Source organism: Tachypleus tridentatus, chromosome 13, assembly GCF_004210375.1.
Source record: "Tachypleus tridentatus isolate NWPU-2018 chromosome 13, ASM421037v1, whole genome shotgun sequence".
In the NCBI taxonomy this organism is placed as follows: Eukaryota; Metazoa; Arthropoda; class Merostomata; order Xiphosura; family Limulidae; genus Tachypleus; species Tachypleus tridentatus.
The window spans coordinates 255331237-255359172 of NC_134837.1; the positions used below are offsets into that span (position 1 = coordinate 255331237).

The following is a 27936-nucleotide window of genomic DNA, read 5'->3' on the forward strand; positions in this document are numbered from 1 at the left end:
CTTTTCCATATGCAGTCTTTCAAACACTCCAGGAAAACCCATGAAATACGAAAGAAGGAACGAATTGTTTCATTTTTGATATTGATGTCCGCGAATGTTGATCCTTATTGCCAGTTCTTCTCAGTGGCTCACATGACTGCATCTAGGTGAAAGTGGTAGTGGACGCTGAGGTCTTGGTATGTAGAAAAAAATTTGGGCATTTGCGTCTTTGAGTCTAGTTGTAGATTTGAGACTTTCTGTGATCTGTTGTTAAATGCAAAACCACTATTTCTAGTTATTTCCCTGAGAGGTGTCCAAAGGCCGCCTGGAGGTATTGCATATTTTTAACCATTTGCACCACTTTACAGTAGTGTGTTGTCTGTTATTCAGTTAGCAGACACTGAAATGACTAACCCGCGTCTGTTTTTAAGCGATATTTCAGCCTGAAAAGTTATACAACTAAAGCGACTATTTGAGAAAAGTCTGTGTGTGTGTGTGTGTTTGTTTACTTACAACTGTCGAATCGCTTGACCGATTGTCACCAAATCTGGCATTACTTTTAGGACTCTCTGGGAAGAAGGAGATTGTAATTTGTATATAATCCCGTTATACTCCAGAAAGCTCTTAAGTCTTCTGTATGTGTTGAACAGATGCGACAAGTAGTTCATAATAAAGGAAATACACGCAGTTCATAAAAATAAAATAAAAATAAATAATAAAAAAGGAATGTGTATTTTGTATGAAACAAAATATTAAAAAAGAAGTAGAAAAACGTAATGGGCCCAGCACCGGCCAGGTGGTTAGGGCGCACGGCTCGTAATCTGAGGTTTGTGGGTTTGAATCCCCCAACATACCAAACATGCTCTCCCTTCCATCCATGGGGGCGTTATAATGTTACGATCAATCCCACTATTCGTTGGTAAAAAAAGTAGCCCAAGAATTGGCGGTAGGTGGTGATGACTAGCTGCATTTTCCCTAGCCTTACACTGTTAAATTAGGGACTGCTTGCGCAGATGGCCCTCGTGTAGCTTTGTGCGGAATTCAAAACAAAATAAAACCAAACTAAGGAAGGGGTGTCAAAGACGTGGGAGGGACGTTTCTTAATAGTTTGAACTGTGAAATTATAGAATTATGTTTCCCAGGGCCTTGGAGCTCAACAGCGGAGCTATTGTGAAGAGCAGGTGCTCTCAAAACGTGTGTCGTAACCCTACGGGGGATCGCAGGAGGCTCCCAAGGGGGTCTGGAAGGAAATGAAAAGATGCTACAAATCTTTTTGAAGGCTTTTTTCCCTTCCTTGAGAATACCGATACGTTCAAAGATGACTGCTTCATCCTATCGCTGTGTGATGTCGCTACAGTCCCTCCTCTTGGCTTCTGAGTTTTTTTATGCAAAGATACACAAGGACTGTTCTACCCATAGCTGTCCCCAGTTTATATGCAAAAACGGCTCGTTTGGGTTGAGAAAATATTTTACATAGAAGAGCGAACAACGTTTCGACCTTCTCCGGTCATTGTCAGGTTCACAAAGAAAGAGGTAACTGACCGGAAGCTGACCACATGTTTGAAAGGGGTTGTGTAACTGAGTGTCGGAATGTAGAGGGCGGTATTAGATGTTTGAATATATAATTTTATTTATTTTATTATATTAATATAGGTATAAAGGCGTTCCTTTGTATTGGTTTATTTTGGGTTTAAGTTGTTGTATAAGTAAGGCTTCTTTAATTTTGCGTTTGTTTATGTTTGTTTCTTTATTTAGTATTTGAGTGTTTTCTATGGTTATGTTGTGTTTATTTGACTTGCACTGTTCAAAAACGTGTGAAGGTGACTTTTTATGTTCTTTGAATCTGGTTTTCATTTTTCTACTTGTTTCTTCAATATAGAAGTCGTGGCAGTTATCACATTGTATTTTGTAAATAATGTTGGTGTGGTGTTTGTCAGTGTAGTTTTTACATAGTATAGACCTCAGTTTTGTGCCTGGTTTTTGAATAAATTTGGTATAACTGGAATGTCATATTTTGTTACTAGTTTTTGCCAAATGTTGGTTATTTGTTTGCTGATGTCAGTAATATATGGTATACAGCAGTATATGGTTTCGTGATTTTTTTGATTCGTGAGATATATTTACTTTTGTTGGTTGATTTTGCTTTCTGTCTAGGTGTGTGCGTATAATGTTTTCCACGGTTTGTGGAGGAAACTTATTGATGTTGATTAAGTATTGTTTTATTTTGTCTAATGCATCGTTAATTTTATCTAGTGAGCATAGTTTTATGGCTGTGTTTATTTGGTTTCTTAGTATGTTGAGTTTTTGTTTTGTTTCATGTGCTGAGTCCCAAGTAATGTATAGTCCAGTATGGGTGATTTTTCTGTGGATTTCTGTTTTGAATTGTGTGTCGATTCTTGTAATTTTGAGGTTAAGAAATGATATTTGATTGCTTTCTTCCTGTTCACATGTGAAGTTAATGTTGGGATGTATAGAGTTAATGTGATTGAAAAAATTAAGTATGTGTTCTGTAGATTTGAATCCCGCAACCGTGTCATCTACATATCTGTGCCAGTATAGTGGTGGATGTAATGCTGTGTTAATTGCTTGTTTCAACTTGTGTCATAAAAATATTGGCTAGAACTGGTGATACTGGGTTGCCCATGCTTAGGCCATTTGTTTGTATATAGTTGTGGTTATTGAACATGAAGTTTGTCTTTATCGTGGTGAATTCTTTGAGGGTTGCTGGGAATGTCTATAGTTGGGTTAGGGTCTCGGATATACAGTTCTAAGGCTATCTTGCAGGCTTCAGTAGTTGGAACTTCTGTAAAGAGGGATATAACATCGAAACTGGCCATTAAGGCTTTATGATTAAGTTGATTTAGATTAGACTTGAAATTAAAAGAGTCTTTGATGAATTAGCTGACTGATGTTACATATTTGGAGAATGCCCATGCTATGTATTTACCAAGATTGTAATTAAACGATTCATATGTGGAGTTTGAGCCAATATACTAAAGGAAGGCAGCTAATCAACATCACTCGCCGCCAACTCTTGATCTATTGTTGTTTAATCGAGTAATGAGATTTCACCGTATTATTAATATAAGTACACTCGTGATCCCCAAAGTGCTGGGAGGGCGTTCCAGCAACGAGATACGAACCAGACTTGCTAACCACTGGTTCACACCCAGTCTTTCTTTTTATCTTTCTGTGTATGCTCTTAGTTAGCATTATTTTTAGAGGAATCAAATTGTGGATTTGTAATTTAAGAAGATAATATCACAATGTTTCCAGCCCTGTTTCCTACCTACTAATTTTTTTACGATCCCTGTTTACAGGTTTTTAACTTCCCAGTTTTTATTTATTTCTTTGCTGACTTTTCTTATGCTTAACTATGGCTAAAATATTACTTTATATGGTAGCTAACTTTATACATTGTATGGTGATGGACGTAGCTAATAGTTGGCTGATATGTTCATGATGATTTACTGTAGCAATTGACTATTTTGTCACATTAGTTCAAGGAGTAAAGTGTTACACTGTAGCTAGAGATTGTCATGGAGGTCATTCATTTGCTGAAAATAATTATATTTATGCTTGAAATACTTGAGTTCCCTTGTGATTAACGTGACGGGCTGCGAATCGATGGGCCCAGGGTTCGAAAGGTAATGATGGTGAACTTGCTGTTGCAGTCGATCTCGAGAACGAGACAAAACCCTTACGGCAGCTAGTGCTGTCAACTGGCTGTATTCATCATAGTCAGTATTTTGAAATTAAGGACAACTCTCACCTGAATCATAGGGGTCTGTGATTTGCCTATTTAGCTCACGTGCGCACGACGAACTGTTAAGATTAATAAACTCCAACTCCAATGAAGCATAAGAATTTAGACGATTTTTATCAAGCATTGATTACATTTCAGTCAAGTGTGGGACAAGTTTCCAGTTGCCGCTTTATTTTGAAGTGAAATTATTCTAAATGTATCACGCCAAAGTAGGCCTTTTTCCCATACTCACTGCAGTTTCAAAAGTCAAATTTTATGTAAACAAAATGTACATATAACTAAGTAGGCATTGTCGGACCGGTTAATAAATTATTCTACAAATGGTGGGTCCAGCATGACCAGGTGCTCGCTCTTTCAGTCGTGGGGGCGTTATAATGTGACGGTCAATCCCACTATTCGTTGGTTAAAAAAGTAGCCCCAGAGTTGGCGGTGGGTGGCGATGACTAGCTGCCTTCCCTCTAGTCTTACGCTGCTAAACTAGGGACGGCTAGCGTAGATAACTCTCTTGTAGCTATGCACGAAATTCAAACACAAACAAACATGCATCATTCATTAATTAATTTCTGGCTCATTCCGTTTCATTAATATAGCAAGGTTATGTAGTAAGAGTGGGAAGAATTAACGAGCACACAAAAAACATGTTCCAAGTTACTTCACAAAAAACATGTTCCAAGTTACTTCACAAAAAGCATATTCCAAGTTACTTCACAAAAAACATGTTCCAAGTTACTTCACAAAAAGCATGTTCCAAGTTACTTCACAAAAAGCATGTTCCAAGTTACTTCACAAAAAACATGTTCCAAGTTACTTCACAAAAAACATGTTCCAAGTTACTTCACAAAAAACATGTTCCACGTTACTTCACAGAAAAAACATGTTTCAAGTTACTTCACAGAAAAAAACATGTTTCAAGTTACTTCACAGAAAAAACATGTTTCAAGTTACTTCACAAAAAACATGTTCCAAGTTATTTCAGTTGTGTATAGGAGTAGAATTACGGACTTACTGCCATTGTCCAAGCCAGACTGAAAATATTTATGTAAGAAAAAGACATGTTACACAAGTGGCATCAATATCTGCATGAGACATTTCATACACTTGACCTGCGCCAAACGTAGCGGTCTCTAACTTGGAGTGAGTCATCTGGTAAGCACTGGGTTTAGTAGGAGGTGTTGACGTAATCAGCCAAACTGTTTGAGTTCATCAAGTGGAATTTCGTCGATCCGTGTCAGCAGAGCGGAGGCTCAAGTGTCTCGGCCGGCATAAAGAAAATAACACAAAAAAAAATGTCTTAGAAACGTTGCTTTTGAAAATAATTAGTAGCGCAGGAAGATAGTACTGTTACAACCAGTACACCATTTAGAGAGACTGAATAAAAAGGAGTCATCTCGAGAACTGTTTACCGAGAAGCTAAAATCAATAATTGTATTTCACCGTATTACAATATGTCTGTGTGCTTGCAACTCCATAAACCGGGTTTCGATACCCGCAGCGGATAGAGAAAGTTGCCCTCCCTCAGTGGTACAGCGGTATGTCTTTGGACTTCAAACGCTAGAAACAGGGTTTCAATACCCGCAGTGGGCAGAGCACAAAGGATCCATTGTGTAGTTCTGTGCATAATTACAAATAAACCATATTAACATGAGCTGTGTAACAGAGGAGGTTTAGTGAAGATAGAAGTTATGTGTCACTCCACTTTGTTTTTTTCAACTATTACTTTCAAATGCTCGAACCCTAATAAAAATTTTAGCGTGTACTGTTGCGGCCAACTTCTCCTAAGCCTGTCGTTTAATCTGTTCTGTACATACTGTACGTGTTGTTTGTTCGTGCTGATTAGAGTTACTATATTTTTCAGCAGTAGTAATACTTGTATGGTAGTTTTAAAACTTTTCCAAACTGCACTTTCAAATACAATCTGTATGCTCCTATTGGCATAGTTATGCGCCCCCTTGGGTTTCGCGATCTACAGTTCGCGTACTGCTGAATTAGAACGCTGGACACAGCATTTCAAGTAGTAAGTTTAAAGAACTTGCAAGACTAAGACTCGGAGCTGGATTTTCCGCTGTGGGCACAGCATATAGCCCATTGTGGCTTTGCTCTGAAACAAATAAACAAGTTTAGCATATATTAATCCGTTTGAAGGCAGTTGTGTAACTGAGTGTAGGAATGTAGAGGGCGTGTTTAATGTTTGATATATTTATTAATATAGGAATAAAGGTGTTCCTTTTTATTGGTTTATTTTGGGCTTGAGTTGTTCTATAAGTAAGGCTTCTTCAATTTTGCGTTTGTTTATGTTTGTTTCTTTATTTAGTATTTGGATGTTTTCTATGGTTATGTTGTGTTTATTTGATTTGCAGTGTTCAAAAACGTGTGAAGGTGACTTTTTATGTTCTTTGAATCTGGTTTCCATTTTCTACTTGTTTCTCCAATATAGAAGTAGTGGCACTTTCACATTGTATTTTATAAAATTATTGGTGTTGTGTTTGTCAGTGTAGTTTTACATAGTATAGACCTCAGTTTTGTGCCTGGTTTTGAATAAATTTGGTATTAACTGGGTGTCTTATTTTGTTACTTGTTTTTATCAAATGTTGGTTATTTTTACGCTGATGTCGGGAATATATCCCTCTTTACGAAAGTCCCAACCGCTGAAACCTGCAAGATAGCCTTAGAACTCTATATCCGTGACCCTAACCCATCATTAGACATTCCCAGCCACTAATTAGCAACCCTCATAGAATTCACCACGATGAAGACAAACTTCATGTTCAACAACCACAACTATATACAAACAAATGGCCTAAGCATGAACAACCCAGCATCACCAGTTCTAGCCAGTATTTTTTATGATACAAGTTGAAACACAAGCAATTAACACAGCATTACATCCACCACTATACTGGTACAGATATGTAGATGACACAGTTGCGGGATTCATATCTACAGAACATACACTTAATTTTTTCAATTACATTAATGCTATACATCCCAACATTAACTTCACATGTGAACAAGAAGAAAGCAAACAAATATTATTTCTTAACCTCAAAATTACAAGAACCGATACACAATTTAAAACAGAAATCTACCGAAAAATCACCCATTCTGGACTATACATTCCTTGGGACTCAGCACATGAAACAAAACAAAAACTCAACAAACTAAGAAACCAAATAAACACAACCATAAAACTATAGTCACCAGATAAAATTAACGATGAATTAGACAAAATAAAACAATACTTCATCAACATCAATAAGTTTCTTCCACAAACTGTAGGAAACATTATACGCACACACCGAGACAGAAAGCAAAATCAACCAACAAAAGTAAACATACCCCACGATTTAAAAAAAATCACGAAACCATATCCTGCTGCATATCATATATTCCTGACATAGCAGAGAGGAAGGTCGAAACATGGTTCGCTCCTCTACTGCTTTCTCTACCCATACCAGCCGTTTTTAAATATATAATTTCAGCATATATTATTCTAACGTTTGGGCTGTACTATAGAAAGGCTTAGGAATATTAAGCGAATCGATAATAATTATAATTCATTTTGAACAAGTTTCCTTGGTACGGTAGAAAATAATTCTCACTGGCTATTGTATTTGTGGTTTATGATGACTCTGGAAGATTACCAACAGATTGCACGAGCAGGTACGTTTCATCAAATATTGAAGAAGAGATAACAGGTGGATAATTGTAGGTCCAATAACTACAATTAACATAAAAAAAAGAGAGTTATGTCCAATGACTTTTAAGGTAAACGTTGTTGTTCCGAAGTAAAGCGCAGAGCGTCACGATGTATTATCTGTGCTCTGCCCACCACAGGTATAAAAACCCGAATTTTAACATTGTAAATTCATAAACATACCGTCGTGTCCCTGGTAATAGGGGGTTAAGATAAAGGAAGGACTAGCCTACCTGTCATGATTTATTATACTTTTTGTTTACTGTTGTGGACATTGACCATACAGGTAAACAAGTTACAGTTAAATTGTTGGCAAAAATTACGTAGTAGTTGTTGCCCGCGTTTGTATGATGCTAAATACATATATAAAACAATGATTAATTCTGTTTTGTTAATAGCTGAAATAATTTCTAAATGAGTAGAAGTTTCAACACTTGAGTTCGCCATTTTGTGTGAACTTAAGCTCCGAATAAAAATTTTTGGGCTGAACCGTCTATTTCGACCACGAGCACTAACTCATAGAACGTATCTACTAAATCATGTAATGTTGACCTATTAAGTGGATTAAATGAGTAACGTGTGAATTCGTTGCGGTGACAACAACAACAACAAAGTCCTCAATTTTTGTCTTCGTTTTGATAAATACCCCTCCCCAAGTCCAGTGGCACAGTGATATGTCTACGGTCCTAAAACGTTAGAAACCGGGTTTCGATACCCCTGTTGGGCACAGCACAGATAGACCGTTGTGTAGCTTTGCGCTTAATTTCAATGTAAACCTCAAACTATTATTTTCCCCAACCTAATGATAGTGTTTAACTGCAGAATAACCCAAATGGTAAAATTTGTTGACTTTATAAGAAGTGTTGCAGCGCATGCTTTAGTCACCTTACGTTGTAAAGCTACTCCTCTGTGCCTAACACAATATTTCAAACGTAGCCACAGTCACAACTTCGAGAAATCGGTTCAGACCAAACTCTGATTTGGGGCCCAACATGGCCAGGTGGATAGGGCGGTCGATTCGCGCCCTCAGGCTCGCGGACTCCAATCCTCATCTCAACAAAGATGCTCGCCCTTTCAGCCGTGGGGGCGTTATTCGTGTGGTCAATTCCACTATTCGTTGGTAAAAGAGTAGCCCAAAAGTTGGCCGTGGGTGGTGATGACGAGCTGTCTTTCCTCTAGTCTTTCGCTACTAAATTAGGGATAGCTAATTTAGATAGTCGTCTCGCAGCTTTGCGGAAAATTAATACCAAATCAAGCTCTGTAATCGACATTTAAGAGACATATTTAGGTAGAGCTCTTGTTACGACCAGTCTCGAAAGCAAAGCAACAGTCTGTCAACTTTTGTTTCTTCGCTTAATGCTTTGGGATCATTTGTCTCCGTTTAAGATGATATCTAAGAGACTTAGAGCTCAAGAAACACTGTTCTATCAGACCGAATTTTTATTTATCGATATTGATAACTTGCGCGTGCACTGTGTTAATTATCGTGACATCAGGGCATTAGTGTCAACTCGTTGATGGTTCAATGTGTTCTCATTACATCGCTGTCAGCACCACCTGTCGTTTACGAGCCTCAGGTAATAACGACTGTTTAGACGTTACAGGGAAAGTCGATTTCTTGTAGTTGCTGGTTTTATTGTTTGTTTGTTTTTCTTGCGATGCGTATAAATATGGCCGCCATAATTCGCGCTTTCAACTTGATTTCGTGGCTTCGAACGACTCCTTTGTTAAAAACTGTTATTCAAAATTGTTGTTATCATAAAACTATCGGACGATGGAAACATTTGTAGGTAAAAAGCTTAGTTCTAGTTGTCGCTTAAGATAAAAACGTTACTTTCCTTCAATGCTATTCGCTGTTACGAATTAATCAAAACAGGCGTATGGTTAATAACTTTTCACTAGGGATGTAGCATTAGTATTGGCTGGCCTCCAGAATTCATTAACGAAATACAGACGTGTGAAGTTGGCTTGGATAACTTTCGCAGCAGTTGACCCTTAAGATAATTATAGATAGATGAATGTTAGATAATACAAAGGGCTGATAATTTATGAATCATGTTATTAACTGTTGAAAGGTTCTAACATTTTACTTATTCGAGGTATGTCCGTTTAAGTTTTGTAGGTAAACAGAGCAGCGAGCTGTCTATACTCCAAATATATTTTGTTCGTTTGTTTTGACTGAGCTACGTGTTTCAACCCCAAATTTTACGTATTATAAATACGTTAACTTAAACCGCTGAGCCTCTGGTCGCTAAGCGGAAAGCTTGAAAGCTTATAGCTTAAAAATTCGTGGTTCGATGCTTGCGGTTGCCACAGTGCTGGTTGCACATCATGTAGTTTGTTGTTGTTTTTGCGCTTAAAAACGAAGAAAAAGAGGAAGAAATACAAAGATTATTGGTTTGAGACCGTAAGGTTCGTGAAGGGTGTATATTAACATATGTTAAGTTAGGAAGATGTGTTAGTAATGTAAGCTTATAAATAACCTTCAGGATTCAGCATTAGGTCGTCGGTCTGCAAAGCAGAAAGAGCGACTTTAATGAGAGGACTTTTTTCGAACCAATAAATAGCGGGGGTTTCAAACGGGGGATTAAAGGAAATTGCGAAAGAGATTTTTTTTTCATCTTAGAAGTGAATACTATTATGTATTAAGTTTTTTTGGTTTTTGAATAATTTATAATGTTTACGAGCTTACTGGGCGACCAGCGTATAAAGCTTACGCTGGTGTTTACCCTTACGTTAGATCGTGCGGTCTGTCTAGCTCGTGGTCCAGGTGGCCAAAACTACTATTACTGGTCGAAAACTGCCTAGACAGACCGGTTCTGTGAAAGGGCGGATGTTCTTGAACGAACCCTTATCGCGTAACACATCTTGTTTTCACTTAGTCAGCGTTGGATTCGTACAAACAGTGGTTGCGTTATGGGCGCAGTTTTGCGTTGTCTTGAAGCTCTCGCGTGAGACGCCGAAAGCATTCATGCCAAAGACAAGAAACAGCCAGAACTAATTCTTTACTTTTCTTGAATTGTTTGGCGTAAGTATCGCCGTATTTATTAACTTAGTAGATCATTTAGTACTCAAGGCCTAGTTTATGAATACCAGCTAAAACTAAAGGTCGTCCTTGTTTACGAAACCTCTATAAGCAGGTGTTATTATAAATTATTTGTATGAACGTAGTGAAGGCCATTCATTCATTTCTCGCTCTGTAAACACCGTGTAAATCCGAACTTTGCCACATGTCTTTTGAGTGAATTCTTTAAATAGCTTATTTGAAAATTTTCTGGAGCCATAGATCATAATGGTCTATTTCCTCTGGGGGTTAGCAAATGATTAGAAATCTATTCGTTTACGGATACTTAATCACGTGTAGTCTTGGAACTTTAACATGTAAATTCAAAATATATTTACACAAATTGTACAGATATTTAGTGAATGTGTTGGCAAGATGCGCACCAGAGTTTAGGCTCACTACTCATCACACGTCTCCTATTTTAAAGTAAGTGTGAGTTTACTATTACGAGTTTCTTGTGTCATACTTATTAGGAAAGTGTATCACACACAGGTAAATTAGTGATGAGAAAGTCCTTAGGTTCTCCTGCACAGCCTGAAGGACCTGTTTGTACAATAAATGCAAACCGTTCTGGTAATCGTAATGGCATACCTTTATTTCGGCATTATATAACATCCAACTGTTGCAGAAAGTTCACCAGGCGTCAGCGGTAAGTTTATGAACTTACAACGCTGAAATCCGGGGTTCGAGTTCCCACGGTAGACAGAATGTAGTAGCTCATTGTGTAACTTTGCACTAAAAGTAACAAGAATACTCCTGTAAAAATCACGTTGTTTTATTTAGTGTCCTTCAAATTTAGAAGCATAAAAATAAATGAAAGATTATTTCCTGAATTGGACATTCTATTCCAAATTAAACATGTGTTTCTTTATAACTCAATAAAAAGCGTGAAAAAAAAATCCTGCCACATAAATTATTTATTTATAATAAAATATTTGTTTGGTACAATAACGTGGCGTTATACACGAATGTACAGTGGAAGCCCTCTAAAGCAGCCACCTTCGGGACTGAGACAAACTGGCCTGATTAGAGGGGTTCCACTGCACATAATTAGGGACTATGTAAACAAAAAAAAGGACTGTGATTGAATGACTGCTTTCAAGGGGTGACCGCTTAGAGGGGTTCCACTGTAGTTAATGTTGACTTACGTCAAAGGTAATAAATGCTCAATAACGTCAATAAAGGATGTGGAGGGGTTGTAAACCCCCAATAAGATACCTCTTCTTCCCAGACTATCATCTCAAAGTTTGATTGAAAGTGGCCCAGCGACCTCAGAGTAGATAGGTAAGGTACAAATACACAGACACACATTGTGTTGTGCTTTATGTATATAGATAACTGGTTAGTCCACGTTAAACAAAAATTAGATACGGTTTTCTTATCTTATCTGTGAATTCATTTTTTGTGACCACTATGCAGACCACTCCATTCCAACAGACGAAGCCAGAATATTTTCCATCATGTGCTATGTCATTGTGACATCTCGAACTCTGCTATGGACTTTGTTGACGATAGCGACATCTTTAGCTATGGTGGCGGCCGTGATCACGCCCAGTTGGTTGATTGGACCACCAAGAAAACCCGGTTTGAGATCTAGGACATACACTGAAACGAACAGTGACGAAATGTATTCTCAACTTTAGGTAAGATAAAAAATGAACATTTGGTTCTGAAACGTTTTACAAACAATAAAAACGCACACAAAACTGGGTTGTCTACAAAGTTGCCAGTGTATATTAAAATATAAGAAGTTTCGGATTCCAAAGAGAACCTATATGATATCGAACAATTTTAAAAATATTTTTCTTTGTGAAAAAACGGAAAATCAAGTAACATGGAGATTTTCAGGTGTTCCATTTATAATTATGTATTCTATTAGTTCCATCAGATTTTTATTTTTCCACGCATAATATTTTGCGGATCACAAGTTAACAAACTAATTTTACTAGATATCGATTGATATTAATTCAAACGACAGAATAACTGTTCTAACCTCAACGTAATACATTATTTTCTAATAGAATTAGTAGCTGTAGTTGTTCTGCTGTTGTTTTCTTTCATTTTATTTACAAAAGAGAACCAAGTTTAGCTTTGCATAATAACAGTAAAACATATGTGAAATGAAAACTTTTGGTAAATCATATTTGAAAAAAAACAACAACAAAAAAACTAACGCATTCAACAGGTGGCGCTTTTCTTTAACTATTGGGGAACAATTTGACGTTTTAAATACTTTTGAGAAATATTTCAGAGTATTTCTTTGTTATTTATATTGCTGGTGTTCACTTTTTCTTTCCTAACCTTTCATTTTAAATTTAATTATGATTTTTAATTATTAAATACACATCCTTAGAAATTGGATACAGCAAGATTGTTTGTTGTTTTTGAATTTCGCACAGAGCTACTCGAGGGCTATCTGTGCTAGCCGTCCCTAATTTGGCAGTATAAGACTAGAGGGAAGGCAGCTAGTCACCACCACCCACCGCCAACTCTTGGGCTACTCTTTTACCAACGAATAGTGGGATTGACCGTCACATTATAACGCCCTCACAGCTGAAAGGGCAAGCATGTTTGACGCGACGGGGATGGGAACCCGCGACCCTCAGATTACGAGTCGCACGCCCTAACACGCTTGGCCATGCTGGGCCTGAATACAACAAGATAAAAAATACCAGTATCTGGTACTAGTTTAGTATTCAGTCTTCAGATGCTTATAAATTCCTTAGAATACAGAATGTTGGAACTTACCCTATTAAAAATAAAAAGACAATTTATAAATGGAAGCTCCATAACTGTATGGAGTCGTTATACGTAGAACTATGCTCTGAACAGATTTTTGTGAACCAGCAATTTTCTTGCTACTTTGTGTTATATTCTCTAATGATGTTGGCTTGTGAGGCATCCTCTATAAATGTGTGTGGATCCTTCAAACAGTGTGAAAACATACAGGTATAACTGGTGTAATTAATGAAATCTTTGCTGAACAATACTTGTAGATTCCTTAAACAGTGTGAAGAAACTCACAAGACAATGGTAATAACAATACAGATCTCACTTCGAGACATTAGATTTACAAGAGTTTATTGAAATTATGTAGTTTTATTCGTGCAAAATGCAACTAAAATAAAACACTTTCTTTTCAGGTATTTATAACCGATGTACAAAACTCCACAAAGTGGACCAGCTATTCACAGATAGTTGTGCACCGTTTGTAACAAGCTTTGGAATGCCATCTCAGGAGTTCCCCAATTTTTGGAAAGCAGCTCTGATTTTCTTTGCTTTTGGAATAGCGCTGATGGCTTTTACTGTCTTTACGTCAGTACTGGGTTGCTGTATTCGTAGCATTGTGAAAAAGAGTATTTTTACAATATCGGGAACAATACAAGCCATAGCAGGTAACCGAAACTGAAAACCAGATAATAAAACTTGACTTTTTTTTTTTTTCTAAAGTTTGTCTTTCATGAAGATAAGATTGTTAAATGAGTTTCTCGGTACATAGTGTAAAGAAAGTGCTTTGTGATATGATTTCGTGAAGTCCGTGTCGCTCACCTTCTAACTTTATGTACTTAATGTAAGTTAAAGAGATAAACTTTTTACACTACAAGTGAGTAAGTGTAAAAATAAGACACTTTTCGATAAATTAGTTGTGGAAGAAACTGCGACTGTATTTCAAACCTAATTTCATTATACGTATAAAATTCCTGTCCTTTTTTCTTTTTTTTTTGTATAGAAAGAAGTTAAACAGAAATTCGAATTTATTCTCTCCTTTGTATTTTACTTTTCGTCCAGTCCAGGTTTAAACGCTGATGAAAGGTTTCATTACTACGTAGTGTTATAACATGGTTGGCGCTGCTTGCAGTGTAGTCAACTCTTGTTTTACGGGTACATATAATCCAATTCACCACATCGCGTGGATATTTTTACGCTGTAACTATTCAAATTGTATTCTAGAGCAGTGTTTCTTAGACATTTTAGGTCGTGCCTTTCATTTAATTCTCAGCGATATATTTTCTCCACCCTACCCCTCCAAAAAAAAAAATTAAACCGTGATATATAGGTGTATCTGTAACGACCTTAACAGTAAACATAGCTTTAAAAAAAGTTGCGCTAGCCGTCTCTAATTTTGCAGTGTAAGACTAGAGGGAAGGCAGCAAGTCATCACCACCCACCGCCAACTCTTGGGCTACTCTTTTACCAACGGATAGTGGGATTGACCGTCACATTATAACGCCCCCACGGCTGAAAGAGTGAGTGTTTAGTGTGACGGGAATTCGAACCCGCGACCCTCAGATTACAAGTCGAGTGCCTCAACCACCTGGCCATGATGGTTCCCCACAATTCTACTGAAGAAATTACGATTACGGATGCTAATGACCTCTTAGCCAAAACTCAAAAAGAGATCAAGTGACTCAAAATTAGAATAACCGACCATTCTTCTTCGTACATAAAATGTGACTTTAACATGAAACTGTAATCGAAGTAACATGCTATTATCTCCAAGTTTTAAAACAGCTATAGTTGTATATTACATGCGTTACAATTAAGACTCGCAATGCCAAAAGAGAACTAAAGACAATTCCGTTCCTGTTTATTATTAAATATCTGTTAAAATCTGTTCTCCGCATAATTGTTCTTTGGAGCTCCGCAGTGAAAAGTGCCCTTTAACAAACTGCCCATACGAATTGTTTAATAAAACTTTTTTTTTTTTTTCAGTTAAAGAGCACCCTTGACACGTGAGTTCGGTGACTCGGTAATAAGGCTGAAGGATTATAACTAAAATTAGGTTTCGATACGCGCAGTGTGCAGAGCAGCTTTGTGTTGTTAAGAAAGACAATTGAACAAATAAATATGAAAACAAGTTTCATCTCTTTTTTGTTGTTGTTGTTGTAGTTCAACATGCTTTCAGTTCGCTTAGTTGTGTGTTTGGGTTTCGAGGGCAAAGCTATACAATGGATTGTCCTTTCCACCGCGGGGAATCGAACCCCGTATTTTAACACTGTAATTTTAGAAACTCGCCGATGACATACCGAGAGACAAGTTCAGTTCCAGTTATTTAGTAAGGAGATTTGTATAGAACTAAAAAGTTAATTTCGTGTTTTTTGTGGGTTTTTTTTCAAGTTTGAAATGTATATGTAAATATATCACTGCCTGTTGTATGTCCATTTAATTACTTCAGAGTTTCTGGATGGATCTTCTCCAAAATTGGTATGGAGTTTTATTAGGTCCATGGAGAGATGCACACAAGTTTTCAGTTCTGCTTTTTGCGTTTTGTGGATTTTATGGGTGTTTTTTTTTTAACAATTACATATAAGGGAAACATCTTTTCATGCCTTAAGATAATATTTCATTAATTATGAACTTACATAACTTTCTTCAAGGAAACGAGTTTTCCAGCTAGTAAGAAAATAAGCTTAGATTATTTTGTATTTAACGAATCTAGAATTTTTATTAACTATAAGAGAGAAAAAGGTTGGCCTAACTTGAGGTAACATACGTAACGCATTACTCGGGACTAGTGGTGCCCTCTAGTGTTTTCAGTCCATGTGTGGAATGAATTTTGCCGTGTGCAACAGTATTAAGGCAATGTATAGATGCGCGCTAATGTTTTATTTTAAGGGTAGAAGGAGACTCCTCAGCATTACTGAGGAAGTGCGCGGCATTTGATTAGTTGTGGTGTGGCCACGCAACTTAGAAGAAACGCTGCTGAGGACCGAAGACCTATTTATAAGATTTTTCACTTGGTCCTCCTGCTGCCGTTGAAAGATGACTTCATTCGTTTTTATTTTTTGTGTTATTTTCTGTCGGTCGTGGAAACGGTTGAATATTCGATCGACACGTTAGCACCTGTATCGTAATTGCCGTATGGGTTCTGTTGGCCAAAATTCAAAATATAGAAAAATCACAATATTTCCATATAAGGAAACGAATATGGATTTTTTTTTGTACTAAAAAAAGCAAGTTTTAGGCTCTATTTAAAATGAGTAGTCGTTATGCAATTCACGTCAAAGAAAGACAATAATAATATATTATATATAATGCTCGGAAAATAAGCAAGTTTGTTTTGACATTTGACAGGCCCCCCGCTAGTACAGCGGTATGTCTACGGATTTACAACGCTAAAATCAGAGGTTCGATTCCTCTCGGTGGGCTTAGCAGATAGCTCGATGTGGCTTTGCTATAAGAAAAACACACACAGACATTTGACATACGCGCGATACAAGGTAACGTGATCCAACACACACAAGTATTTCCTCAGTCAATATAAAATACAAACAAACCAGCTCTATATAGTAACTGTGAGCTAATAATTCCCCTCTGTGATTGCTGTATATACCAATAATGAATAAAAAAAATCTTTAAAGAAATCGGTTCATCAGTAAGATATTTTATATGCAATATAGGCTTACCGGCAACAGATTATACATGTTAAGTAAGCACCCACTCCCCCTGTGAACGATTATTCGTAATTCACCAGTATTATTGGTTCTCTTCTCAACACTTGCACAGCTTGAAGTGTTGAAGCGTATCTGGTAAGACAACGTTACGAACCCAAATTCTGAGTTCCCTAGCCTAGTCTAATACACTAAAAACACTTCTGAGTATCTGTTGTAATTATAAGGAAAATGTAATTCTAAAGATTATATTCGTTACAGATCGATAAACCTACATTAATTTATTTCAGTTTGTTGTAATAATGTTGTGAGAAACAAAAGTCCTTACTGTAACAGCAATAAGTTACCATTAAAAAAACAAAGATATTAGTTTATACGAATTTTGAACAAAACTACACGAGGGCTATCTGCGCTAGCTGTTCCTAATTTTCGACAGAAAGACTAAAGGGAAAGCAGCTAGTCATCAGCACCCACCACTAATTCTTGGGCTACTCTTTTATCAACGACTAGTGGGATTGACTGTGATGTTATAACACTCCCAGGGCTAAAAGGAGCGGTATATATATTCCATATGGATTATCCTCCTGTAGGACAGCTGTATGGAGCTCAATGCTCCACGGCGGAGAGAGCAGATAGTCCAATAAATAAACGTCAATAAGTGTGTGTGTATCTTTATCTTATATGTTTCCATATTTCTTGAGCAATCAGCACCAAATCTAACACAAAGCTAAGGATGATAAGAGAAAAGTCTTGAGGGTTTGACCCTCCAATCCAATTTCGGAAAAACTACCAATGTTGTGTAACCCTCAGCGTTAGAATGAACTGTGTACCCACAACTGTTAGAATTGGTTATAGTATTGTTTATTGGTAACTTTATGAGTGTTTTTATTGCACGTTTAATGTTTGTTATGTTAAGAACAATAATAAAAGTACAATTTTCCATTCTTTGTGGCACGCAAATGTTTATTTTATTCGTTCAATTAGTAAGCATACAAAACAAACCCCTTGTTTCTAAGATATTTCGTCAGAGTCAGATAATAAAAGTATTAGAAACTGAAGTTATTTATTTTAATGTCAGATGTATGTGGGCCCGGCATGGCCAAGTGTGTTAAGGCGTTCGACTCGTAATCCGAGGGTCGCGGGTTCGAATCCCGGTCGTACCAAACATGCTCGCCCTTTCAGCCGTGGGGGCGTTATAATATGACGGTCAATCCCACTATTCGTTGGTAAAAGAGTAGCCCAAGAGTTGGCGGTGGGTGGTGATGACTAGCTGTCTTCCCTCTAGTCTTACACTACTAAACCAGGGACGGCTAGTGCAGATAGCCCTCGTGTAGCTTTGCGCGAAATTCAAAACAAACAGATATATATTATACACAGGGAGAGTAGGCAGTGTGTGAGATAAAATATGGAGCTTGTTGCTTACGTTTCGTTTCTAGTGGATTTTAAATTATCTTTTCACAGGTTTATTGTTCATCTTGGGATTAGTTCTGTATCCAGCCGGTTGGGGAAGCACCCGTGTGCAACTTGTTTGTGGGGAAAACGCACAACCTTTTCTTTTGGGAGATTGCATGTTGGGTAAGTTATAGATAATAAATAACATCGAAAGATGTATCAGTATGGAAAATATCAAAATTATGCAAACAGCCTTGACAAAACGGTCTTTAGTATGTTTATAATTCTGTAATAGTATTAGCCATTAAGATACCAACTTTATCATATATTTTTTTATAATTCTGTAATAGTATTAGCCATTAAGATACCAACTTTATCATATATTTTTTTATAATTCTGTAATAGTATTAGCCATTAAGATACCAACTTTATCATATATTTTTATAATTCTGTAATAGTATTAGCCATTAAGATACTAACTTTATCATATATTTTTTTATAATTCTGTAATAGTATTAGCCATTAAGATACCAACTTTATCATATATTTTTTATAATTCTGTAATAGTATTAGCCATTAAGATACTAACTTTATCATATATTTTTTATAATTCTGTAATAGTATCAGCCATTAAGATACTAACTTTATCATATATTTTTATAATTCTGTAATAGTATTAGCCATTAAGATACTAACTTTATCATATATTTTTTATAATTCTGTAATAGTATTAGCCATTAAGATACTAACTTTATCATATATTTTTTATAATTCTGTAATAGTATTAGCCATTAAGATACTAACTTTATCATATATTTTTTATAATTCTGTAATAGTATTAGCCATTAAGATACTAACTTTATCATATATTTTTTATAATTCTGTAATAGTATTAGCCATTAAGATACTAACTTTATCATATATTTTTTTATAATTCTGTAATAGTATTAGCCATTAAGATACCAACTTTATCATATATTTTTTTATAATTCTCTAATAGTATTAGCCATTAAGATACTAACTTTATCATATATTTTTTATAATTCTGTAATAGTATTAGCCATTAAGATACTAACTTTATCATATATTTTTTATAATTCTGTAATAGTATTAGCCATTAAGATACCAACTTTATCATATATTTTTATAATTCTGTAATAGTATTAGCCATTAAGATACTAACTTTATCATATATTTTTTTATAATTCTGTAATAGTATTAGCCATTAAGATACCAACTTTATCATATATTTTTATAATTCTGTAATAGTATTAGCCATTAAGATACTAACTTTATCATATATTTTTTTATAATTCTGTAATAGTATTAGCCATTAAGATACCAACTTTATCATATATTTTTATAATTCTGTGATAGTATTAGCCATTAAGATACTAACTTTATCATATATTTTTTATAATTCTGTAATAGTATTAGCCATTAAGATACCAACTTTATCATATATTTTTTATAATTCTGTAATAGTATTAGCCATTAAGATACTAACTTTATCATATATTTTTTATAATTCTGTAATAGTATTAGCCATTAAGATACTAACTTTATCATATATTTTTTATAATTCTGTAATAGTATTAGCCATTAAGATACCAACTTTATCATATATTTTTATAATTCTGTAATAGTATTAGCCATTAAGATACTAACTTTATCATATATTTTTATAATTCTGTAATAGTATTAGCCATTAAGATACTAACTTTATCATATATTTTTTTATAATTCTGTAATAGTATTAGCCATTAAGATACCAACTTTATCATATATTTTTATAATTCTGTAATAGTATTAGCCATTAAGATACTAACTTTATCATATATTTTTTATAATTCTGTAATAGTATTAGCCATTAAGATACCAACTTTATCATATATTTTTTATAATTCTGTAATAGTATTAGCCATTAAGATACCAACTTTATCATATATTTTTTATAATTCTGTAATAGTATTAGCCATTAAGATACTAACTTTATCATATATTTTTTATAATTCTGTAATGGTATTAGCCATTAAGATACTAACTTTATCATATATATTTTATAATTCTGTAATGGTATTAGCCATTAAGATACCAACTTTATCATATATTTTTTATAATTCTGTAATAGTATTAGCCATTAAGATACCAACTTTATCATATATTTTTTATAATTCTGTAATGGTTTTAGCCATTAAGATACTAACTTTATCATATATTTTTTATAATTCTGTAATACTATTAGCCATTAAGATACTAACTTTATCATATATATTTTATAATTCTGTAATAGTATTAGCCATTAAGATACCAACTTTATCATATATTTTTTATAATTCTGTAATGGTATTAGCCATTAAGATACTAACTTTATCATATATTTTTTATAATTCTGTAATAGTATTAGCCATTAAGATACTAACTTTATCATATATTTTTATAATTCTGTAATAGTATTAGCCATTAAGATACTAACTTTATCATATATTTTTTATAATTCTAATAATAGTATTAGCCATTAAGATACTAACTTTATCATATATTTTTATAATTCTCTAATAGTATTAGCCATTAAGATACTAACTTTATCATATATTTTTATAATTCTGTAATAGTATTAGCCATTAAGATACCAACTTTATCATATATTTTTTATAATTCTGTAATAGTATTAGCCATTAAGATACTAACTTTATCATATATTTTTTTATAATTCTGTAATAGTATTAGCCATTAAGATACCAACTTTATCATATATTTTTTATAATTCTGTAATGGTATTAGCCATTAAGATATTAACTTTATCATATATTTTTTATAATTCTGTAATAGTATTAGCCATTAAGATACTAACTTTATCATATATTTTTATAATTCTGTAATAGTATTAGCCATTAAGATACTAACTTTATCATATATATTTTTATAATTCTGTAATAGTATTAGCCATTAAGATACCAACTTTATCATATATTTTTATAATTCTGTAATAGTATTAGCCATTAAGATACCAACTTTATCATATATTTTTATAATTCTGTAATAGTATTAGCCATTAAGGTACTAACTTTATCATATATTTTTTATAATTCTGTAATAGTATTAGCCATTAAGATACCAACTTTATCATATATTTTTTATAATTCTGTAATAGTATTAGCCATTAAGATACTAACTTTATCATATATTTTTTATAATTCTGTAATAGTATTAGCCATTAAGATACTAACTTTATCATATATTTTTATAATTCTGTAATAGTATTAGCCATTAAAATACTAACTTTGTCATATATTTTTTATAATTCTGTAATAGTATTAGCCATTAAGATACTAACTTTATCATATATTTTTTTATAATTCTGTAATAGTATTAGCCATTAAGATACCAACTTTATCATATATTTTTATAATTCTGTAATAGTATTAGCCATTAAGATACTAATTTTATCATATATTTTTTATAATTCTGTAATAGTATTAGCCATTAAGATACCAACTTTATCATATATTTTCTATAATTCTGTAATAGTATTAGCCATTAAGATACCAACTTTATCATATATTTTTTATAATTCTGTAATAGTATTAGCCATTAAGATACTAACTTTATCATATATTTTTTATAATTCTGTAATAGTATTAGCCATTAAGATACTAACTTTATCATATATATTTTATAATTCTGTAATAGTATTAGCCATTAAGATACCAACTTTATCATATATTTTTTATAATTCTGTAATAGTATTAGCCATTAAGATACCAACTTTATCATATATTTTTTATAATTCTGTAATGGTTTTAGCCATTAAGATACTAACTTTATCACATATTTTTTATAATTCTGTAATACTATTAGCCATTAAGATACTAACTTTATCATATATATTTTATAATTCTGTAATAGTATTAGCCATTAAGATACCAACTTTATCATATATTTTTTATAATTCTGTAATGGTATTAGCCATTAAGATACTAACTTTATCATATATTTTTTATAATTCTGTAATAGTATTAGCCATTAAGATACTAACTTTATCATATATTTTTATAATTCTGTAATAGTATTAGCCATTAAGATACTAACTTTATCATATATTTTTTATAATTCTGTAATAGTATTAGCCATTAAGATACTAACTTTATCATATATTTTTTTATAATTCTGTAATAGTATTAGCCATTAAGATACCAACTTTATCATATATTTTTTATAATTCTGTAATGGTATTAGCCATTAAGATATTAACTTTATCATATATTTTTTATAATTCTGTAATAGTATTAGCCATTAAGATACTAACTTTATCATATATTTTTATAATTCTGTAATAGTTTTAGCCATTAAGATACTAACTTTATCATATATTTTTTATAATTCTGTAATAGTATTAGCCATTAAGATACTAACTTTATCATATATTTTTATAATTCTGTAATAGTATTAGCCATTAAGATACTAACTTTATCATATATTTTTTATAATTCTGTAATAGTATTAGCCATTAAGATACCAACTTTATCATATATTTTTTATAATTCTGTAATAGTATTAGCCATTAAGATACTAACTTTATCATATATTTTTATAATTCTGTAATAGTATTAGCCATTAAGATACTAACTTTATCATATATTTTTTATAATTCTGTAATAGTATTAGCCATTAAGATACTAACTTTATCATATATTTTTATAATTCTGTAATAGTATTAGCCATTAAGATACCAACTTTATCATATATTTTTTATAATTCTGTAATAGTATTAGCCATTAAGATACCAACTTTATCATATATTTTTTATAATTCTGTAATAGTATTAGCCATTAAGATACTAACTTTATCATATATTTTTTATAATTCTGTAATAGTATTAGCCATTAAGATACTAACTTTATCATATATTTTTTTATAATTCTGTAATAGTATTAGCCATTAAGATACTAACTTTATCATATATTTTTTTATAATTCTGTAATAGTATTAGCCATTAAGATACCAACTTTATCATATATTTTTATAATTCTGTAATAGTATTAGCCATTAAGATACTAACTTTATCACATATTTTTTATAATTCTGTAATAGTATTAGCCATTAAGATACCAACTTTATCATATATTTTTATAATTCTGTAATAGTATTAGCCATTAAGATACTAACTTTATCATATATTTTTATAATTCTGTAATAGTATTAGCCATTAAGATACTAACTTTATCATATATTTTTTTATAATTCTGTAATAGTATTAGCCATTAAGATACCAACTTTATCATATTTTTTTATAATTCTGTAATAGTATTAGCCATTAAGATACTAACTTTATCATATATTTTTTATAATTCTGTAATAGTATTAGCCATTAAGATACTAACTTTATCATATATTTTTATAATTCTGTAATAGTATTAGCCATTAAGATACTAACTTTATCATATATTTTTATAATTCTGTAATAGTATTAGCCATTAAGATACTAACTTTATCATATATTTTTATAATTCTGTAATAGTATTAGCCATTAAGATACTAACTTTATCATATATTTTTATAATTCTGTAATAGTATTAGCCATTAAGATACCAACTTTATCATATATTTTTTATAATTCTGTAATAGTATTAGCCATTAAGATACTAACTTTATCATATATTTTTTATAATTCTGTAATAGTATTAGCCATTAAGATACTAACTTTATCATATATTTTTTATAATTCAGTAATAGTATTAGCCATTAAGATACTAACTTTATCATATATTTTTATAATTCTGTAATAGTATTAGCCATTAAGATACTAACTTTATCATATATTTTTTTATAATTCTGTAATAGTATTAGCCATTAAGATACCAACTTTATCATATATTTTTATAATTCTGTAATAGTATTAGCCATTAAGATACTAACTTTATCATATATTTTTTATAATTCTGTAATAGTATTAGCCATTAAGATACTAACTTTATCATATATTTTTTTATAATTCTGTAATAGTATTAGCCATTAAGATACCAACTTTATCATATATTTTTATAATTCTGTAATAGTATTAGCCATTAAGATACCAACTTTATCATATATTTTTATAATTCTGTAATAGTATTAGCCATTAAGATACCAACTTTATCATATATTTTTATAATTCTGTAATAGTATTAGCCATTAAGGTACTAACTTTATCATATATTTTTTATAATTCTGTAATAGTATTAGCCATTAAGATACCAACTTTATCATATATTTTTTATAATTCTGTAATAGTATTAGCCATTAAGATACTAACTTTATCATATATTTTTTATAATTCTGTAATAGTATTAGCCATTAAGATACTAACTTTATCATATATTTTTATAATTCTGTAATAGTATTAGTCATTAAAATACTAACTTTATCATATATTTTTGATAATTCTGTAATAGTATTAGCCATTAAGATACTAACTTTATCATATATTTTTTTATAATTCTGTAATAGTATTAGCCATTAAGATACCAACTTTATCATATATTTTTATAATTCTGTAATAGTATTAGCCATTAAGATACTAATTTTATCATATATTTTTTATAATTCTGTAATAGTATTAGCCATTAAGATACCAACTTTATCATATATTTTCTATAATTCTGTAATAGTATTAGCCATTAAGATACCAACTTTATCATATATTTTTTATAATTCTGTAATAGTATTAGCCATTAAGATACTAACTTTATCATATATTTTTTATAATTCTGTAATAGTATTAGCCATTAAGATACTAACTTTATCATATATATTTTATAATTCTGTAATAGTATTAGCCATTAAGATACCAACTTTATCATATATTTTTTATAATTCTGTAATAGTATTAGCCATTAAGATACCAACTTTATCATATATTTTTTATAATTCTGTAATGGTTTTAGCCATTAAGATACTAACTTTATCACATATTTTTTATAATTCTGTAATACTATTAGCCATTAAGATACTAACTTTATCATATATATTTTATAATTCTGTAATAGTATTAGCCATTAAGATACCAACTTTATCATATATTTTTTATAATTCTGTAATGGTATTAGCCATTAAGATACTAACTTTATCATATATTTTTTATAATTCTGTAATAGTATTAGCCATTAAGATACTAACTTTATCATATATTTTTATAATTCTGTAATAGTATTAGCCATTAAGATACTAACTTTATCATATATTTTTTATAATTCTGTAATAGTATTAGCCATTAAGATACTAACTTTATCATATATTTTTTTATAATTCTGTAATAGTATTAGCCATTAAGATACCAACTTTATCATATATTTTTTATAATTCTGTAATGGTATTAGCCATTAAGATATTACCTTTATCATATATTTTTTATAATTCTGTAATAGTATTAGCCATTAAGATACTAACTTTATCATATATTTTTATAATTCTGTAATAGTATTAGCCTTTAAGATACTAACTTTATCATATATTTTTTATAATTCTGTAATAGTATTAGCCATTAAGATACTAACTTTATCATATATTTTTATAATTCTGTAATAGTATTAGCCATTAAGATACTAACTTTATCATATATTTTTTATAATTCTGTAATAGTATTAGCCATTAAGATACCAACTTTATCATATATTTTTTATAATTCTGTAATAGTATTAGCCATTAAGATACCAACTTTATCATATATTTTTTATAATTCTGTAATAGTATTAGCCATTAAGATACTAATTTATCATATATTTTTTATAATTCTGTAATAGTATTAGCCATTAAAATACTAACTTTATCATATATTTTTAAAATTACTTGCTTGTATATAAGCATACATTTATCTGTTTACTTTGCTTGTAATAATTAAAATATGAAATTAAAAAGTGAAATAAATATTGGAGCAAAGAAACAAACATTTCCTTACAGGGAATATTTCTTGTCATTAATCTGTTTTTGAAAGAAAAAACAAAACAAAAACAACTGTGTGTCTTAGCAGTAAGATGAAGGATTATAATTCAAGAATTCAGCGCTCAATCCCTGCCATGCTGGAAGGGCAGGTGGTGGTCCACTGTGTACTTTTGCACCACAAGCAAAATAAACGAATACATCATGATTTACCAACATCTGACCTAGTTTTAGTATTAAACGGTACGTATGAGCTTAACACTCCTACGAAAAGACGTTTCTAGTCCTGATTTCTCCAAGCCCGTTCCCCTGGCTGTGGTTTCGCTAGATAGTAGATAGGGACAATGGGAATCTCGTTAATCCATTCATTAATGGATTTAAATGGCAATTTCATTTAAATACAAAATTATTAGCCTAATATTAATAACCTTTCAAGTTGCTCTGGGGCCTATTAGGCCCCACTTTTCGTAGGAGTGTTAAAAATATATTTTCCATTGTTTCAATAATGGGGCATATCTTCATTTATGGGAACAAGCTATTATTTTGGTCTAAAAGTTGTGATTATAATATAGCTCTTACAATACCACAGTCTGGTGATTCAGATTACTTATGACGTAAATTTAAAGATGACGTTTCGAACTAAAAAATGAAAATATTAACCTAGGTAAGCACTTATAAGTTTCACATTTCATAGTTCTAGTGATTTCTGAAATATACCAATCAGTTGCTTTTCTTCACTTTTCTTTATTAGGTTGGGCATTTTACTTGGCTATCGGAAGCACAATCATCACATTTATATGTTCAGTACTGTCGGTTCAAGCTGAAATCTCTACTTCTTCAGACAAAGTACAGGATGAAATTCTGGAAGGGAAAAATTTGATTTGCTTGTTATAATTTAGAAAATGCAAGTTTCTGCATTTTGTTTAAAAGTTATGACAATTCCACCGAAGTCTGTGCTCAAAGGGTTAAACGGACTGCAACTGACGACTCCGACAGGTGGCAGCACATTAGTGGAAGTAAACGAGACATTTAATACTAATGTTTTTGTACATATTTACGTAAAAGCAACAACAGAGACTTGCAGGAAAAAAAAACAAAACTTTTCGTAACTAAAGAAATGTTCAGTCAGTTATAATCCTCAGTTATAAACTTTCATGAAACGTGACTTACGAAATTTACCGATTTCGTTTTGAATCAATGAAGGCAAAAAAAAAAAAAATTGTCAGTACGGACTAGCGTTGGCTTCGATTAAAAGCTGATAACAGTACATTAGATTTGAACAATTTACAGCAGTATTTGGAAAGCTAACTCTTACTTTTTGTGAAACCTTTTAAGCTCTGAATTCGTTTTACTAAATAAGTATTTAGATACGCTACGATGGGCATTACATATTCCTTTCCACAAGCTTCCTAATACAAGTCGTCCATTTCTTTGTTGTTAAACTTTGACAATATTCCCATTGTACGTGTGTTTTATTGTTTTGCTTTACAACGTTGTGTGTTTTTTTGACAGTTTTATGTCTTTATAAAAAAGGTTAAAAAAGTGTTCATCGTGTATTCCATGTATATACACGTGCAGGGTGGAATAGAAGTAATTATACGGTTGTTTATATCATGTTTTAATTTCCAACTATTAAGTTAAAATAAATAATTTTAACTCGGTGTCAATTGTCTTCTTAATATTTTCTTTGGTGCCAATTGTTTAGCAACTTTCACTTCACCATGTGTGCGTC

The 27936-nt window shown here is 32.1% G+C and overlaps 1 protein-coding gene across 1 annotated transcript; it reads left to right on the forward strand.

The window, feature by feature from the left end:
* Positions 1-10178: 10178 nt before the first annotated feature.
* On the forward strand, positions 10179-27865 carry LOC143240698 (LHFPL tetraspan subfamily member 2a protein-like). The gene is made up of 6 exons (XM_076483574.1): positions 10179-10467; positions 11923-12130; positions 12905-12921; positions 13647-13898; positions 18357-18470; positions 26956-27865. The coding sequence occupies exons 2-6, from the start codon at positions 11964-11966 to the stop codon at positions 27096-27098; spliced, it is 693 nt and encodes a 230-aa protein (XP_076339689.1). The 5' UTR covers positions 10179-10467; positions 11923-11963; the 3' UTR covers positions 27099-27865.
* Positions 27866-27936: the final 71 nt, after the last annotated feature.